General features: G+C 39.2%; 1 protein-coding gene across 1 annotated transcript; it reads left to right on the plus strand.

Annotated features, from left to right (window-relative positions):
* Window positions 1-2,761: 2,761 nt before the first annotated feature.
* Window positions 2,762-7,115, plus strand: LOC135226244 (uncharacterized). The gene is made up of 4 exons (XM_064265685.1): window positions 2,762-2,818; window positions 2,921-4,831; window positions 4,957-5,244; window positions 6,696-7,115. Exons 1-4 carry the CDS (start codon window positions 2,762-2,764, stop codon window positions 7,113-7,115), a joined length of 2,676 nt encoding a protein of 891 aa, XP_064121755.1.
* The last annotated feature ends 11,409 nt before the right edge of the window (window positions 7,116-18,524 follow it).

Consider the following 18,524-nt stretch of genomic DNA (forward strand, 5'->3'; position numbering starts at 1 on the left):
TCGAATATGTTTAATGGTTAATGTATTCGGTTCAGTGACTAAATAATATTTTTTCATGATAATATATATATTGGAGCTCGATAAAGGTATATCCACGTTAATAGGTATTGTGCCCTTTTGGTTTATACAATAGGTATACTAATCGATCTGCACATGGATATCAAAGTAATTTCTTTCAAAGATTTCCATAACCAATCAAATAACTTCTTTCTTTCTAATCAGAAACTAATTACGGTCATTGAGGAGGAGAGAGAGAGAGAGAGAGAGAGAGAGAGAGAGAGAGAGATAAACTGTAGATTATAACTAGACTAAAGTCATCCCAGATACGCGATAAGAATCATTTATGAGAGAGAGAGAGAGAGAGAGAGAGAGAGAGAGAGAGAGAGAGAGAGAGAAACTGCAGATTATAACTAGACTAAAGTCATCCCAGATACGCGATAAAATCATTTATGAGAGAGAGAGAGAGAGAGAGAGAGAGAGAGAGAGAGAGAGAGAGTAGCTTATGAATATACCAGTCATCATGATGTAGACTGCTTACACATCGTTACGAGATAGGTAGTATTCTCGATGAATAACAGCTAACTCAAGCAAATCCTTTTGCCGGGTTTTTATATCATATTCAGGATATGAGTGTTTCCGTCGTTAGATTTATTCCCAGTTCAAGCCAAGATATTATTACAACACAAATAAACTGAAAAGCAATGTCGATGGCAAAAATGTTCCAGTGCAAGTAACTTATCATATCATCAATTCCTCTTATGAGTATGGTATTATATGCATGATTCTGCAATTCTGAAGTGAATTTGGAGTTCATAACAAACATTATTAACAGGAAAACCGTGAATTTATATACGCTATGGGGATAATGACTCATGTAACCATAAAGAGATTTGTTCGTCCACCAATTTCCTCACTGACTGCATGAAACTTACTGAAATCAAACTATCTATCTATCTATCTATCTATATATCTATCTATCTATCTATCTATATATATATATATATATATATATATATATATATATATATATATATACATATATATATATGTGTGTGTGTGTGTGTGTATTATACACACACACACACACACACACACACACACACACACATATATATATATATATATATATATATATATATATATATATATATATATATATATATATATATATATATATATATATATATATATATATATATATATATATATATATATATATATATTGTTGTAAATTTATTTGTACATATACATTTTCTAACCTTTAACGAAGTCACTGCTAAGAGCTACAAAGTAACTATACCCCATTTTCTTTAGTATAAGCTCTGCAGAAAAATTAATATTATATTTTGAATAACTTGATTAACTTTACTTTAGCAGTTTAAAATATTTGATAGATAGATTTAATAAATAGATTTAACTGTCCCTTCAAATTATTTAAGAAATTATTTAATTGATTTGGGAGTGATAAGAACCATTGACCTGACATAGGCCTTTTCAAGGGGTAGGATTAGGTCGGGCGGGTTTTTTGGCCCTTGTTCAAACGGACGGCGAGCGAAGAAGGCGACAACTAGGTCGGCGACTTCGCCCTTTTAAGTTTAATTTACGTTGTGTGGGGTTTAGAAATTAATAACCCTTTAAATAATTGGTTTGTGTGATCTCCTTTCCTGTTTGTACCTATCCTAAAACCTCATCCTATCCAAAATCCTTATCTGCAACCAAACTTTTAACAGCCTTCGTCACTGATCGGTGTCGACGGAAAATTCGGTAAGTGGAATAACATTCTTATCAACGTACCAATTTATTTCCACGAATGCGATTTAGAGGTCGCTGGGTTTGCTGATTAAATATATATAGGATTTGTTTTTAGTTTACACGTGAATTAAGAGGTGTGTGTCCAAACTGGGTTAACTTGAAGGTAGGTCAAAATACTAATTTTCCACAAAGACTAGACCGCCATTATTGGACGGCTGATTTGAACCAACGGTCTTTTCGTTAGGAAGCGGTTTCGTCTTTTAACGTTTAACTTACGTATTTAACTTAACTTACTTATTCAAGACGTAATACACTAGCTGTTTTCTTTACCTTGACTAAATTTTAAGCCCTTTTACATAGTTAGGCTATTGTAATATTGGAGTTTGTGAGAATTAATTAGGCATAGACTCAGATTGAATAATTTTACAAAGGCTTATATAATTATATGGGCGTAGTAATAAATTTAGTCGAAATTAGGTCTGTCTGTTTACTTAGCATTACTATTCGGGATTAGTTTACTTTAATTTTACTTTAACCGGGTCGGAACTTAGTAGTAATTCTGGACCAAACTGAACTACCCTGGGAATTTTATGGCCTTGGTTTGATTTATTCATAGTCCTATTTAGATTAATTGCATTTACCTGAATTACTTTTACCGGAATTTAACTAACCTAATTAAGCTTACCAAGCAATTATTAATCCTTTGGATTTTCTGGCACAAGTCTGAAAACATGTTAGGCGCACGGAAGAATTGTGTGCTTAACAGCCCGTTTTATACCATTTACTAAATTACTACTAGAGAACACTCAGTGGAAGGAATTACCCTTGTAATTTTGTAGAGTATATTCCTTCGATCTTCCCACTGAGCGAAACAAATTTCCCACAAAGGAAGATTGGCATCCCAGCGGGATGTTTTAAGGCCTGTTGTTGTTCCAAGGATTTTTTGTCTTGTTACCTTTTAAACTCATAAAATGTCTGCGACACAATTGAACATATTCCCTCCGACTTTATGAGGAAAACAAAATGCAAGGATTTGTGCACAACTGCTGTGGACTTGATTCAAAGGGCAAGTGATGTTGAGTCCTCGACCTTGGAGACATATCGTCTTAGGCTAGAGTCTCAAATAAAGAAGTATGAAGAACTCAACTTTAAGTACTTATTCAATTAGTTAATTGGAGAAGAAGGGTTCTCTGAGCAAGACCCTGATAGAACACAGCTCACTACAAAGCGGCGTCATGCCAACCAAGTCATCACAGAGAGCACTGAAGTTTTGGAGAAACTAAAAATCATTTGCATGGAAGCCAAACCCCAGAGGAGTATTTCAACAGAGTTTAGGCCATGGCATAAGGTTAAGTTGCCGTCTTTATCACTCCCGGAATTTGAAGGGACAGATGGAGAATGGCCCCCTTTTTGGGATGTTTTCGAGTCTAACGTTCACTCTCGTCCAGACTTGAGAGCTGTTGACAAATTTAATTACCTGAAGGGATGTTTGAAGGGTGAAGCTCTAACTCTGATTAGAAATATTCTTGTCACGAATGAAAACTATTTAGACGCCATTGACCTGTTGAAGAAAACTTATGCTAATCCAGAGAAAATAATCTCATCTCTAATTTGTCAACTAGCAGGCCTACCTAAACCTTCTGCAGATCTGGATTCACTACGTAGCTTCTGGACTAAACTTGAACAATATGTTAGAGGCATAGAAAGAAACAGACCTAATTCGGATCACTGTACCTGGACGCTTGGACCTCTAGTTTTTCAAAAACTACCTGGCAAGGTGAAAGAACAAATCCAAAACAAGTGTGGACAGGACTACCCCTCACTCCTAGATATTAGAGAGGGGCTAGGAAAGGTAATCCTGACCTTGTCTTCCTTGGATTTTGAACCCAGGGATAAGAACAAGGATTACTCCCATAGAAAACCCAAGCCTAACCAAAGTTCCAATAGACCAGGTAATCAGACCAAAACTCAGGTTAGTTCTTACACCCCTAAGAAAAACGAAGTTACGAATCTGAGTATTTCTGTCACTCCAGGACAGCCTAATAAGACCGCTAGAACACAAAGTTGTGTATTCTGTGATAGACCAGAACACAAAGCCTACCAGTGTGACATTTACAAGACCACGCAAGAGCGCATCTCAAGACTTACCGCAAAAAATCGTTGCGTGAAATGCACTTCACCTAACCATAAGACAACCGATTGTCTTGTGAAGTTCCACAAATGTCTGTCATGTAAAACTGGACTACACCATTCAGCATTGTGCCCTGACTCCTCAACTGAGGTCTCTGCTGTGAACTATTGTGGAGACAATGACAGTGACAAAGACTTAAAGTCACAAACAAGTGGAATTCTCCCTACCGCCTTAATGAAAGTGGTGTGTCCGCCCTCAGGCAACACCAAGGAACTTAGATCACTGTTTGATTCTGGGGCGCAACGTACCTTCATCACACAAGAGGCAGTGGAAGAGTGTAAACTTGTACGTGACAATCCTGTCCAACTGAGCATCAGTGGGTTCTGGGATACCAAAGAACCTAGAGAATATAGTACGGTCACTGTACCTGTCAGGGTAAACGATGACAGCCTTGTAACTTTAAAGGCTATTGTCGTACCTAAACTACCTCAGAGCGCTAGGCCTCGTGGACTCTGTAAGATAGTGTCTGAACTGAAGAGCCAGAATGTCACCCTAGCTGATCCTAACTTGTCAAGTAGTCAGATTGACCAGGTGAAACTGCTTGTTGGCATAGATCACTACTTTGACTTTATCCATTCTCCACAAGCAAACGGAGTGAACCTGATTGAGTCCTCCTTAGGATATCTGGTCGCTGGTAAACTGCCTAGTAATGACACCCCTATCAGTGCTCATTCTGTAACTGTAATGAGACTAGCAGTTGATGAACCTTCCAAAGCTGCTCTAGAGATACCACTTGAGATGTCTGATAGCAAATTTGCTGAAGACCCCATCCAACAGCTTTGGACCCTAGAATCAGTCGGAATCATTGATCAAGATATGTCACCTGAGGATAAATTTGTACTGGAAGAATTCAAGAATTCCATCAATATGGTTGAAGGACGATATGAGGTATCTCTCCCCTGGAAAGTCGATAAGAAACAACTCCCTACCAACTTAGCACTCTCGAGGAAAGACTGAACAGTACTATTCACAAGCTGAAACAAACTAATAAGTATCTGGAAATTTATGACCAGATCATCAAAGAACAACTGTCTCTCGGCTTCATTGAAACAGTGCCAGAAGAAGACCAAAACCGGACAAATGTCCATTATTTACCCCATTTACCTGTGATTAAGGATTCAACTACAACGCCCATTCGTATTGTATTTGATGCAAGTGCCCGGATGGACAAGCAGGCCCCTAGCCTGAATGATTGCTTATACTCTGGCCCATCCTTGACTAGTCATTTAACCGACTTGTTGTTGAAATTCCGTCTCGACCCATTTGCGGTATCGGCAGACATCAGCAAAGCCTTCTTACGGGTAGGTCTCCAACCTAGGGATCGAGATTATACACGTTTCATTTGGCTAAAAGATCTTAACAATGAAAAGGACCTTCAAGCCTATAGGTTTAGATCAGTTCTCTTTGGAGCCACCTGCTCGCCTTTTTTACTCCAGTCAACCTTGCAACATCACTTTGAAACCTACCCCACTTCACCTGAAGTTAGTTTCCTCATGACCGAAATTTTTATTTATGTGGACAACTTAATTGGTTCCTTACCAACAACAGTCAGCCTCTACAGCCTTTACAAGGTTGCAAAGGAAGTCCTGTCAGATGCCGGAATGCCTTTAAGAGAATGGATCAGTAATGACCCAACCTTCAACGAAATGGTAAAACAAGAAGGTGATGGAACAACAGAAGGCTCAGATCTGTCAAAGTTCTAGGACTTCATTGGAACAATACAAGACTGACCACTTAAGCATAAAACCCCCCTACCTTTGAGGAAGCTCCGCTTACCAAACGGCTACTTTTGAGCAACCTTTCAAAAGTATTTGACCCTCTAGGATTGTTTGCTCCCATAATTGTACGAGCCAAAGTTCTTATGCAAAAGATCTGGAAACTATCTAAAAGGTGGGATGATGTTTTTGCCACCAGAACTTCAAGAAGAGTGGGTCGAAGATCAAGAAAGACCTCGAGAACGTATCATACCAGGAATTCCCACGCTTCACAGCCAACAGAGGGACCAACTACTCTCTTCACGTATTCTGTGATGCTAGTGAGAAGGCCTATGGGGCTGCAGCCTATTTGATGGACCAACACGCAGGTGCGAACCTAGTTTTCTCTAAAGCAAGAGTCGCCCCTCTCAAAAAGAAAAGCATACCACAACTTGAGCTGACCGCCAACTATAGTGCAGTCAAAATAGCTGAACTACCTCAGAACCGTTTTCACTACCGATGGTGTTCAAGATTACTGACACTGTCATATGGTCTGACAGTAAAGTTGCCCTACACTGGATTCAGAACAACAAATCTAAAAAACATCTATGTCCGCAACAGGGTGAATGAAAGATAAGTCAGGTCACTGAAGTGAAGATACCCTCTATGTACCTGGTGAAGAAAACCCAGCAGACCTTGTCTCTAGAGGAATTTCCATGCGGCAGTTTAAGAAAAGTCAAATTTGGTTCCATGGCCCAAGTGGCTCCCGAACCCAGAGATGGCCAGAGTAGGCAGATGTATCTACATGCTACCCACCTGAAACACCTGAAGAAGTTTTAACTACAGTTGTCAGTGAAGAAGCTACTTGTCCCATAGAGATCCGTAGGTTCGCTTCCCTTCCTAAACTTATAAATGTCACTAAGCTAGTAATTAAGTTCACTAGGCTCCTTAAACGTACCATTGGGAATCGTAAAACTAAGAACTCGGGACCCGTAAACTCTGAAAATGTTGAAGTACAGAACTCAGAAGCATTACGAATTCTTATTGGCTTCACACAGAGTCAGTATTTCCCAGAGGAGTTGTCATACCTTAACAAGAATTCCCACAAAATTCCAGCCAGAATTAAAAAAAGCCTAGGCTTGTTCCTGGATGAGAATGGACTTTTGCGATGCACTGGGAGACTACAAAATGCGGACCACCTTCCATATAGCAGTAAATTTCCTCTGCTTTTACCTCCAAATTCTCCTTTGACTGGACTTATAGTCATTCAAGCACATGAAAATGTTCTTCATGCAGGCGTTCAAGACACAATTTGCAAGGTGAGAGAAGAATACTGGATACCAAGACTGAGACAGTGTGTCAAGAAGATGAAAAACGAAGTGTTCACCTATGTAACCGCTCTGGAAGGACCTGCATTGCGCAGGCCTCCTCCGCCCACCTCTACCGGCTTGCAGAGTGAACAGTCTCCGGCCATTTGAGGTGACCGGGGTAGATTTGATTACTGGACAAATTCTTATCTGTAATCCAGCCACTAAAGAAACTAGACAAGGTTTACATAGTCGTATTCACTTGTACCTCAAACACGAGCTTGTCACCTGGAAGTGGTAAAAGACTTAACCAGCACTGCTTTTCTCAATTCCTTCAGGCGATTCACTGCACGAAGATCTTGCCCTCGTCGAATGATTTCTGACAACGCCACTAACTTCAAAACTGGTTCTTCCTTGATTCAGTCCTTGTATGATGACACTGACGTACAGTCCACACTGACTAGGGAAAATTGTAAATGGGACATTCATCACACCTAGGGCACCCATCAAGGAGGCTTCTATGAGAGGATGGTTGGCAGTGTGAAATCAGCACTAAAGAAAGCTATATTCAAGAAGAGGATTAATTCTGACGAACTGAATACCATTGTCACTGAGATAGAGCGTCGTATTAACAATAGACCTCTTACATATGTGGATGCTAACATCTCCAGATACCGTCGAGTGACCCTTACCCCTTCTCACCTGTTGTATGGCTACCGGTTAAACTCGTTACCCACTTACCATTAGACCGGGACTACCTGAATGACCCAGATTTTGAGCTTGACCACAAACAATGTAATGAGAGATTCAAGTTTGTATCTCAGGTAATACATGCATTCCAAGAACAGTGGGAGAAGGAATACTTGCAGTCCCTGAGAGATAGACACTATTTCAACGGGGATCCAACCCAACCGTTCCAAACCAAAATTAAAGTAGGAGATGTGGTGTTAGTACATAATGACACCCCTCGTTGCATGTGGAAATTGGCAAGGGTCATTCAGCTGATGCCCAGCTCTGATGGACTGGTCAGAGTTGTGAAACTACAGACCAGCAATGGAGAGACAACTAGGTCAGTTGACAAACTTTACCCGCTGGAGGTCTCTAAGCCAGAGGATATGTATACTGTAGAAGCTGCGGAGAAAAATTTAGGAGACAGGTCAAAATGCTGAAGGCTATCAAGCAGAAGAGAGACCGAAGAGAAGAGCCGCCACCAACTCGAGGCGATTCTTACAGCAGTTGATTAATGATGAAGCTGTTTAACCTAACACAAAACTGTGTGTTTTGTGTTATCTCCCCGGGAGGATGTTGTAAATTTATTTGTACATATACATTTTTTCTAAACCTTTAAACCGAAGTCACTGCTAAGAGCTACAAAGTAACTATACCCCATTTTCTTTAGTAGCTCTGCAGAAAAAATTAATATTATATTTTGAATAACTTGATTAACTTTACTTAGCATTTAAAATATTGATAGATAGATTTAATAAATAGATTTAACTGTCCCTTCAAATTATTTAAGAAATTATTAATTGATTTGGGGAGTGATAACCGACCATTGACCTGACATAGGCCTTTTCAAGGGGTAGGATTAGGTCGGGCGGGTTTTTTTGGCCCTTGTTCAAACGGACGGCTAGCGAAGAAGGCGACAACTAGGTCGGCGACTTCGCCCTTTTTAAGTTTAATTTACGTTGTGTGGGGTTTAGAAATTAATAACCCTTTAAATAATTGGTTTGTGTGATCTCCTTTCCTGTTTGTACCTATCCTCCAAAACCTCATCCTATCCAAATCCTTATCTGCAACCAAAACTTTTAACAGCCTTCGTCCACTGATCGGTCGAGCACGGAAAATTCGGTAAAGTGGAATAACATTCTTATCAACGTACCAATTTATTTCCACGAATGCGATTTAGAGGTCGCTGGGTTTGCTGATTAAATATATATAGGATTTGTTTTTAGTTTACACGTGAATTAAGAGGTGTGGAAAACTGGGTGGGGGTTAACTTGAAGGTAGGTCAAAATACTAATTTTCCACAAAGACTAGACCGCCATTATTGGACGGCTGATTTGAACCAACGGTCTTTTCGTTAGGAAGCGGTTTCGTCTTTTAACGTTTAACTTACGTATTTAACTTAACTTACTTATTCAAGACGTAATACACTAGCTGTTTTCTTTACCTTGACTAAATTTTAAGCCCTTTTACATAGTTAGGCTATTGTAATATTGGAGTTTGTGAGAATTAATTAGGCATAGACTCAGATTGAATAATTTTACAAAGGCTTATATAATTATATGGGCGTAGTAATAAATTTAGTCGAAATTAGGGTCCTGTCTGTTTACTTAGCATTACTATTCGGGATTAGTTTACTTTAATTTTACTTTAACCGGGTCGGAACTTAGTAGAATTCTGGGACCAAACTGAACTACCCTGGGAATTTTATGGCCTTGGTTTGATTTATTCATAGTCCTATTTAGATTAATTGCATTTACCTGAATTACTTTTACCGGAATTTAACTAACCTAATTAAGCTTACCAAGCATTATTAATCCTTTTGGATTTTCTGGCACAAGTCTGAAAACATGTTAGGCGCACGGAAGAATTGTGTGCTTAACAGCCCGTTTTATACCATTTACTAAACAAAATTACTACTAGAGAACACTCAGTGGAAGGAATTACCCTTGTAATTTTGTAGAGTATATTCCTTCGATCTTCCCACTGAGCGAAACAAATTTCCCACAAAGGAAGATTGGCATCCCCAGCGGGATGTTTTAAGGCCTGTGTTGTTGTCCAAGGATTTTTTGTCTTGTTACCTTTTAAACTCATAAAATGTCTGCGACACAATTAGCATATTCCCTCCGACTTTATGAGGAAAAACTTTGCAAGGATTTGTGCACAACTGCTGTGGGGACTTGATTCAAAGGGCAAGTGATGTTGAGTCCTCGACCTTGGAGACATATCGTCTTAGGCTAGAGTCTCAAATAAAGAAGTATGAAGAACTCAACTTTAAGTACTTAGTTCAACTTGGAGAAGAAGGGTTCTCTGAGCAAGACCCTGATAGAAAACACAGCTCACTACAAAGCGGCGTCATGCCAACCAAGTCATCACAGAGAGCACTGAAGTTTTGGAGAAACTAAAAATCATTTGCATGGAAGCCAAACCCCAGAGGAGTATTTCAACAGAGTTTTAGGCCATGGCATAAGGTTAAGTTGCCGTCTTTATCACTCCCGGAATTTGAAGGGACAGATGGAGAATGGCCCCCTTTTTGGGATGTTTTCGAGTCTAACGTTCACTCTCGTCCAGACTTGAGGAGCGTTTGACAAAATTTTAATTCTACCTGAAGGGTATGTTTTTGGAAGGGTGAAGCTCTAACTCTGATTAGAAATATTCTTGTCACGAATGAAAAACTATTTAGACGCCATTGACCTGTTGAAGAAAACTTATGCTATCCAGAGAAAATAATCTCATCTCTAATTTGTCAACTAGCAGGCCTACCTAAACCTTCTGCAGATCTGGATTCACTACGTAGCTTCTCGGACTAAACTTGAAACAATATGTTAGAGGCATAGAAAGAAACAGACCTAATTCGGATCACTGTACCTGACGCTTGGACCTCTAGTTTTTCAAAAACTACCTGGCAAGGTGAAAGAACAAATCCAAAACAAGTGTGGACAGGACTACCCCTCACTCCTAGATATTAGAGAGGGGCTAGGAAAGGTAATCCTGACCTTGTCTTCCTTGGATTTGAACCCAGGGATAAGAACAAGGATTACTCCATAGAAAACCAAGCCTAACCAAAGTTCCAATAGACCAGGTAATCAGACAAAAAATCAGTTAGTCTTACACCCCCTAAGAAAAACGAAAGTTACGAATCTGAGTATTTCTGTCACTCCAGGACAGCCTAATAAGACCGCTAGAACACAAAGTTGTGTATTCTGTGATAGACCAGAACACAAAGCCTACCAGTGTGACATTTACAAGACCACGCAAGAGCGCATCTCAAGACTTACCGCAAAAAATCGTTGCGTGAAATGCACTTCACCTAACCATAAGACAACCGATTGTCTTGTGAAGTTCCACAAATGTCTGTCATGTAAAACTGGACTACACCATTCAGCATTGTGCCCTGACTCCTCAACTGAGGTCTCTGCTGTGAAACTATTGTGGAGACAATGACAGTGACAAAGACTAAAGTCACAAACAAGTGGAATTCTCCCTACCGCCTTAATGAAAGTGGTGTGTCCGCCCTCAGGCAACCACCAAGGAACTTAGATCACTGTTTGATTCTGGGGCGCAACGTACCTTCATCACACAAGAGGCAGTGGAAGAGTGTAAAAAACTTGTACGTGACAATCCTGTCCAACTGAGCATCAGTGGGTTCTGGATACCAAAGAACCTAGAGAATATAGTACGGTCACTGTACCTGTCAGGGTAAACGATGACAGCCTTGTAACTTTAAAGGCTATTGTCGTACCTAAACTACCTCAGAGCGCTAGGCCTCGTGGACTCTGTAAGATAGTGTCTGAACTGAAGAGCCAGAATGTCACCCTAGCTGATCCTAACTTGTCAAGTAGTCAGATTGACCAGGTGCAACTGCTTGTGGCATAGATCACTACTTTGACTTTATCCATTCTCCACAAGCAAACGGAGTGAACCTGATTGAGTCCTCCTTAGGATATCTGGTCGCTGGTAAACTGTCCTAGTAATGACACCCCATATCAGTGCTCATTGCTGTAACTGTAATGAGACTAGCAGTTGATAAACCTTCCAAAGCTGCTCTAGAGATACCACTTGAGATGTCTGATAGCAAATTTGCTGAAGACCCCATCCAACAGCTTTGGACCCTAGAATCAGTCGGAATCATTGATCAAGATATGTCACCTGAGGATAAATTTGTACTGGAAGAATTCAAGAATTCCATCAATATGGTTGAAGGACGATATGAGGTATCTCTCCCTCCCCTGGAAAGTCGATAAGAAACAACTCCTACCAACTTAGCACTCTCGAGGAAAAGACTGAACAGTACTATTCACAAGCTGAAACAAACTAATAAGTATCTGGAAATTTATGACCAGATCATCAAAGAACAACTGTCTCTCGGCTTCATTGAAACAGTGCCAGAAGAAGACCAAAATTGCAAACCGGACAAATGTCCATTATTTACCCCATTTACCTGTGATTAAGGATTCAACTACAACACCCATTCGTATTGTATTTGATGCAAGTGCCCGGATGGACAAGCAGGCCCCTAGCCTGAATGATGCTATACTCTGGCCCATCCTTGACTAGTCATTTAACCGACTTGTTGTTGAAATTCCGTCTCGACCCATTTGCGGTATCGGCAGACATCAGCAAAAGCCTTGTTCTTACGGGTAGGTCTCCAACCTAGGGATCGAGATTATACACGTTTCATTTGGCTAAAAGATCTTAACAATGAAAAGGACCTTCAAGCCTATAGGTTTAGATCAGTTCTCTTTGGAGCCACCTGCTCGCCTTTTTTACTCCAGTCAACCTTGCAACATCACTTTGAAACCTACCCCACTTCACCTGAAGTTAGTTTCCTCATGACCAAATTTTATGTGGACAACTTAATTGGTTCCTTACAACAACAGTCAGCCTCTACAGCCTTTACAAGGTTGCAAAGGAAGTCCTGTCAGATGCCGGAATGCCTTTAAGAGAATGGATCAGTAATGACCCAACCTTCAACGAAATGGTAAAACAAGAAGGGTGATGGCAACAACAGAAGGCTCAGATCTTGTCAAAGTTCTAGGACTTCATTGGAACTACAAGACTGAACCACTTAAGCATAAAACCCCCTACCTTTGAGGAAGCTCCGCTTACCAAACGGCTACTTTTGAGCAACCTTTCAAAAGTATTTGACCCTCTAGGATTGTTTGCTCCCATAATTGTACGAGCCAAAGTTCTTATGCAAAAGATCTGGAAACTATCTAAAAGGTGGGATGATGTTTTGCCACCAGAACTTCAGAGAGTGGTCGAAGATCAAGAAAGACCTCGAGAACGTATCATACCAGGAATTCCCACGCTTCACAGCCAACAGAGGGACCAACTACTCTCTTCACGTATTCTGTGATGCTAGTGAGAAGGCCTATGGGGCTGCAGCCTATTTGATGGACCAACACGCAGGTGCGAAACCTAGTTTTCTCTAAAGCAAGAGTCGCCCCTCTCAAAAAGAAAAGCATACCACAACTTGAGCTGACCGCCAACTATAGTGCAGTCAAAATAGCTGACTACCTCAGAAACCGTTTTCACTACCGATGGTGTCAAGATTACTGACACGTCATATGGTCTGACAGTAAAGTTGCCCTACACTGGATTCAGAACAACAATCTAAAAACATCTATGTCCGCAACAGGGTGAATGAGATAAGTCAGGTCACTGAAGTGAAGTACCTCTATGTACCTGGTGAAGAAAACCCAGCAGACCTTGTCTCTAGAGGAATTTCCATGCGGCAGTTTAAGAAAAGTCAAATTTGGTTCCATGGCCCAAGTTGGCTCCCGAACCCAGAGATGTGGCCAGAGTAGGCAGATGTATCTACATGCTACCCACCTGAAACACCTGAAGAAGTTTTAACTACAGTGTCAGTGAAGAAGCTACTTGTCCATAGAGATCCGTAGGTTCGCTTCCCTTCCTAAACTTATAAATGTCACTAAGCTAGTAATTAAGTTCACTAGGCTCCTTAAACGTACCATTGGGAATCGTAAAACTAAGAACTCGGGACCCGTAAACTCTGAAAATGTCGAAGTACAGAACTCAGAAGCATTACGAATTCTTATTGGCTTCACACAGAGTCAGTATTTCCCAGAGGAGTTGTCATACCTTAACAAGAATTCCCACAAAATTCCAGCCAGAATTAAAAGCCTAGGCTTGTTCCTGGATGAGAATGGACTTTTTGCGATGCACTGGGAGACTACAAAATGCGGACCACCTTCCATATAGCAGTAAATTTCCTCTGCTTTTTTACCTCCAAATTCTCCTTTGACTGGACTTATAGTCATTCAAGCACATGAAAATGTTCTTCATGCAGGCGTTCAAGACACAATTTGCAAGGTGAGAGAAGAATACTGGATACCAAGACTGAGACAGTGTGTCAAGAAGATGAAAACGAAGTGTCACCTATGTAACCGTCTGGAAGGACCTGCATTGCGCAGGCTCCTCCGCCACCTTACGGATTGCAGAGTGAACAGTCTCCGGCCATTTGAGGTGACCGGGGTAGATTTGACTGGACAAATTCTTATCTGCAATCCAGCCACTAAAGAACTAGACAAGGTTTACATAGTCGTATTCACTTGTACCTCAACACGAGCTTGTACCTGGAAGTGGTAAAATAAAAGACTTAACCAGCACTGCTTTTCTCAATTCCTTCAGGCGATTCACTGCACGAAGATCTTGCCCTCGTCGAATGATTTCTGACAACGCCACTAACTTCAAAACTGGTTCTTCCTTGATTTCAGTCCTTGTATGATGACACTGACGTACAGTCCACACTGACTAGGGAAAATTGTAAATGGACATTCATCACACCTAGGGCACCCATCAAGGAGGCTTCTATGAGAGGATGTTGGCAGTGTGAAATCAGCACTAAAGAAAGCTATATTCAAGAAGAGGATTAATTCTGACGAACTGAATACCATTGTCACTGAGTATAGAGCGCGTCGTTATTAACAATAGACCTCTTACATATGTGGATGCTACATCTCCAGATACCGTCGATGCCCATTACCCCTTCTCACCTGTTGTATGGCTTACCGGTTAAAGAAAAAACTCGTACCACTACCATAGACCGGGTGACTACCTGAATGACCCAGATTTTGAGCTTGACCACAAACAATGTAATGAGAGATTCAAGTTTGTATCTCAGGTAATACATGCATCCAAGAATACAGTGGGAGAAGGAATACTTGCAGTCCCTGAGAGATAGACACTATTTCAAACGGGGGATCAACCCAACCGTTCCAAAACCAAAATTAAAGTAGGAGATGTGGTGTTAGTACATAACTAAGACACCCCTCGTTGCATGTGGAAATTGGCAAGGGTCATTCAGCTGATGCCCAGCTCTGATGGACTGGTCAGAGTTGTGAAACTACAGACCAGCAATGGAGAGACAACTAGGTCAGTTGACAAACTTTACCCGCTGGAGGTCTCTAAGCCAGAGGATATGTATACTGTAGAAGCTGCGGAGAAAAATTTAGGAGATTAGGAGACAGTCAAAATGCTGAAGGCTATCAAGCAGAAGAGAGACCGAAGAGAAGAGCCGCCACCCCAACTCGAGGCGATTCTTACAGCAGTTGATTGTAATGATGAAGCTGTTTAACCTAACACAAAACTGTGTGTTTTGTGTTATCTCCCCCGGGAGGATGTTGTAAATTTATTTGTACATATACATTTTCTAACCTTTAACGAAGTCACTGCTAAGAGCTACAAAGTAACTATACCCCATTTTCTTTAGTATAAGCTCTGCAGAAAAATTAATATTATATTTTGAATAACTTGATTAACTTTACTTAGCATTTAAAATATTTGATAGATAGATTTAATAAATAGATTTAACTGTCCCTTCAAATTATTAATAAATTATTTAATTGATTTGGGGAGTGATAAGAACCATTGACCTGAACATAGGGCCTTTTCAAGGGGTAGGATTAGGTCGGGCGGGTTTTTTGGCCCTTGTTCAAACGGACGGCGAGCGAAGAAGGCGACAACTAGGTCGGCGACTTCGCCCTTTTAAGTTTAATTTACGTTGTGTGGGGTTTAGAAATTAATAACCCTAACCCTTTAAATAATTGGTTTGTGTGATCTCCTTTCCTGTTTGTACCTATCCTAAAACCTCATCCTATCCAAAATCCTTATCTGCAACCAAACTTTTAACAGCCTTCGTCACTGATCGGTCGACGGCAAAATTCGGTAAGTGGAATAACATTCTTATCAACGTACAATTTATTTCCACGAATGCGATTTAGAGGTCGCTGGGTTTGCTGATTAAAAAAAAAATATATATAGGATTTGTTTTTAGTTTACACGTGAATTAAGAGGTGTGTGTCCAAACTGGGTTAACTTGAAGGTAGGTCAAAATACTAATTTTCCACAAAGACTAGACCGCCATTATTGGACGGCTGATTTGAACCAACGGTCTTTTCGTTAGGAAGCGGTTTTTCGTCGTTTTAACGTTTGTTCAAAAAAACTTTACGTATTTAACTTAAACTTACTTATTCAAGACGTAATACACTAGCTGTTTTCTTTACCTTGACTAAATTTTAAGCCCTTTTACATAGTTAGGCTATTGTAATATTGGAGGTTTGTGAGAATTAATTAGGCATAAGACTCAGATTCGAATAATTTTACAAAGGCTTATATAATTATAATGGGGCGTAGTAATAAAATTTAGTCGGAAAGTTAGGTCTGTCTGTTTTTACTTAGCATTACTATTCGGGATTAGTTTACTTTAATTTTACTTTAACCGGGTCGGAACTTAGTAGAATTCTGGGACCAAACTGAACTACCCTGGGAATTTTATGGCCTTGGTTTTGATTTATTCATAGTCCTATTTAGATTAATTGCATTTACCTGAATTACTTTTACCGGAATTTAACTAACCTAATTAAGCTTACCAAGCAATTATTAATCCTTTGGATTTTCTGGCACAAGTCTGAAAACATGTTAGGCGCACGGAAGAATTGTGTGCTTAACAGCCCGTTTTATACCATTTACTAAATTACTACTAGAGAACACTCAGTGGAAGGAATTACCCTTGTAATTTTGTAGAGTATATTCCTTCGATCTTCCCACTGAGCGAAACAAATTTCCCACATATATATATATATATATATATATATATATATATAATATATATATAGATATATATATATATATATATATATATATGAATAACTTGATCACGAAGTATATAAAACGTGATGCTATGTATATATAAAGGTTTTTTGCCACGAAGGAAAAAATGAAAAAGCGAGATAGCCAAGTACTTTCGGTCCTGTTCGGACCCTTTACTGAGGCAAACTGATTTTACAGAGAACAACATAGTCAAAAGAAAGCTTAATATACAAACTGACACTACAAGATTAGCAAGCAATAAGGGCGATTTTCACTCTACAGAAAGGAGGAGCCGCCTGAGGGAAGCCACACCTTGAAGGATACACACAGTAAACAAGTGATTCTCCCAGAAAACAGTACATTCTGAAAAAAACACGGGAGCTTATACAATTTAATGTCATGAATTTTTACACAATTTTTCCCCAAAAAATTATTATTAATGAAAAGACGAAAGAAAATATAAATATATATATATCGAACAAGAGAAAGAGGGAGAGAAAATATCGAACCAGAGAGAGAGACAGAGACAGAGACAGAGAGAGACAGAGACAGAGACAGAGAAAGAAATAATAACTATATACATGTGGGACTAATTTATAAGTTGTTCATTTATTTTAAGGTCCTTCATAAACATCTTACAAATATATGGGTCCAAATGGTGCATTCCCAGACTAAGATTTAGGTTGTTTTCATTAGTGATTTGTATAATTGCCGATTCCAGTAAATTTCTTGAAACATAATCATTAGATCTAGCAATTACCGAGGTATCACCCCAATTAATACAATGAGATTTTTCACTCAGATGGATAAACAGTGCATTTGAAGTCTGGGCTGTTCTAACTGAATACATATGCTGCTTAATACGTACACATAAATTTTTACTTGACTGACCAACGTAAAACGATGGGCAATCCTTACAAGGAATTTTGTAAATGATGTTGTTATTTGTTATGGGACTATTCTTAATTAACATATCTTTAATGGTATTGTTATAAGAGAACACTACATTAACATTAAACTATTTAAATATTGATTTTATGGTTTCAAATCCACGAAAATAAGGTAAGCTAAGTACTACATTTTTAGGCATTTCTTTTTCTTTAATAGCAACACTATAAAACTTTTTGTGAGCTTTTTGATAACATAAATCAATTAAATAAGGTGGGTAGCAGAGATCGTTTCCTATCTTTTTTAAGTATTCTATTTCTTGGTCCAGATATTGTGGACTCGTGATACGCAAAGCGCGTCGGAACATAGAAGAAAAAATTGAAATTTTAATATTAAGATGGTGGCCAGAATAAAAATGTACATATGTTAAATTATTTGTGGGTTTTCTATAAATACTTAATTTGCATTGGAAATAGTTTAGTGGTTCTTGACAAAACTGACTACATATCACGCATGCATACTTAACTAGAGGATGAAATAACTTACAAAAAACTCGCAAAAAATCTGTTGGACCAAGTAATAAAAAACTTTAATATCAATATCAAACAAATTCTTAAAGATAAAAAAGAACTTTTGTGTAAGTTAACTGTAAAGTGTCCCTCATTACCTTATTTATATGGCCTAGTCAAAACTCACAAGGAAAACAAACCTATGCCCCCAATTATTAGTACTGTAGGATCAATTGCTTATAAACTATCTAAATATCTTACTAAACTGTTATCCCCGCTACTAGGAACTGTATCTAATTCACACATCCGGAATTCTCTTGATCTTGTGGAAAAATTAAATAAC

The sequence above is a fragment of the Macrobrachium nipponense genome, chromosome 14 (assembly GCF_015104395.2).
Source record: "Macrobrachium nipponense isolate FS-2020 chromosome 14, ASM1510439v2, whole genome shotgun sequence".
NCBI classification, from domain to species: Eukaryota; Metazoa; Arthropoda; class Malacostraca; order Decapoda; family Palaemonidae; genus Macrobrachium; species Macrobrachium nipponense.

Excerpts from the sequence above, each read along its gene's own strand:
- LOC135226244 (XM_064265685.1), top strand. The coding sequence starts at position 2,762 with ATGAGGAAAACAAAATGCAAGGATTTGTGCACAACTGCTGTGGACTTG. Across the intron at positions 2,819-2,920 it reads CTGTGGACTTGATTCAAAGG|TTAATTGGAGAAGAAGGGTT; the intron begins GCAAGTGATGTT and ends TTATTCAATTAG. Across the intron at positions 4,832-4,956 it reads TGGTTGAAGGACGATATGAG|ATCATCAAAGAACAACTGTC; the intron begins GTATCTCTCCCC and ends ATTTATGACCAG.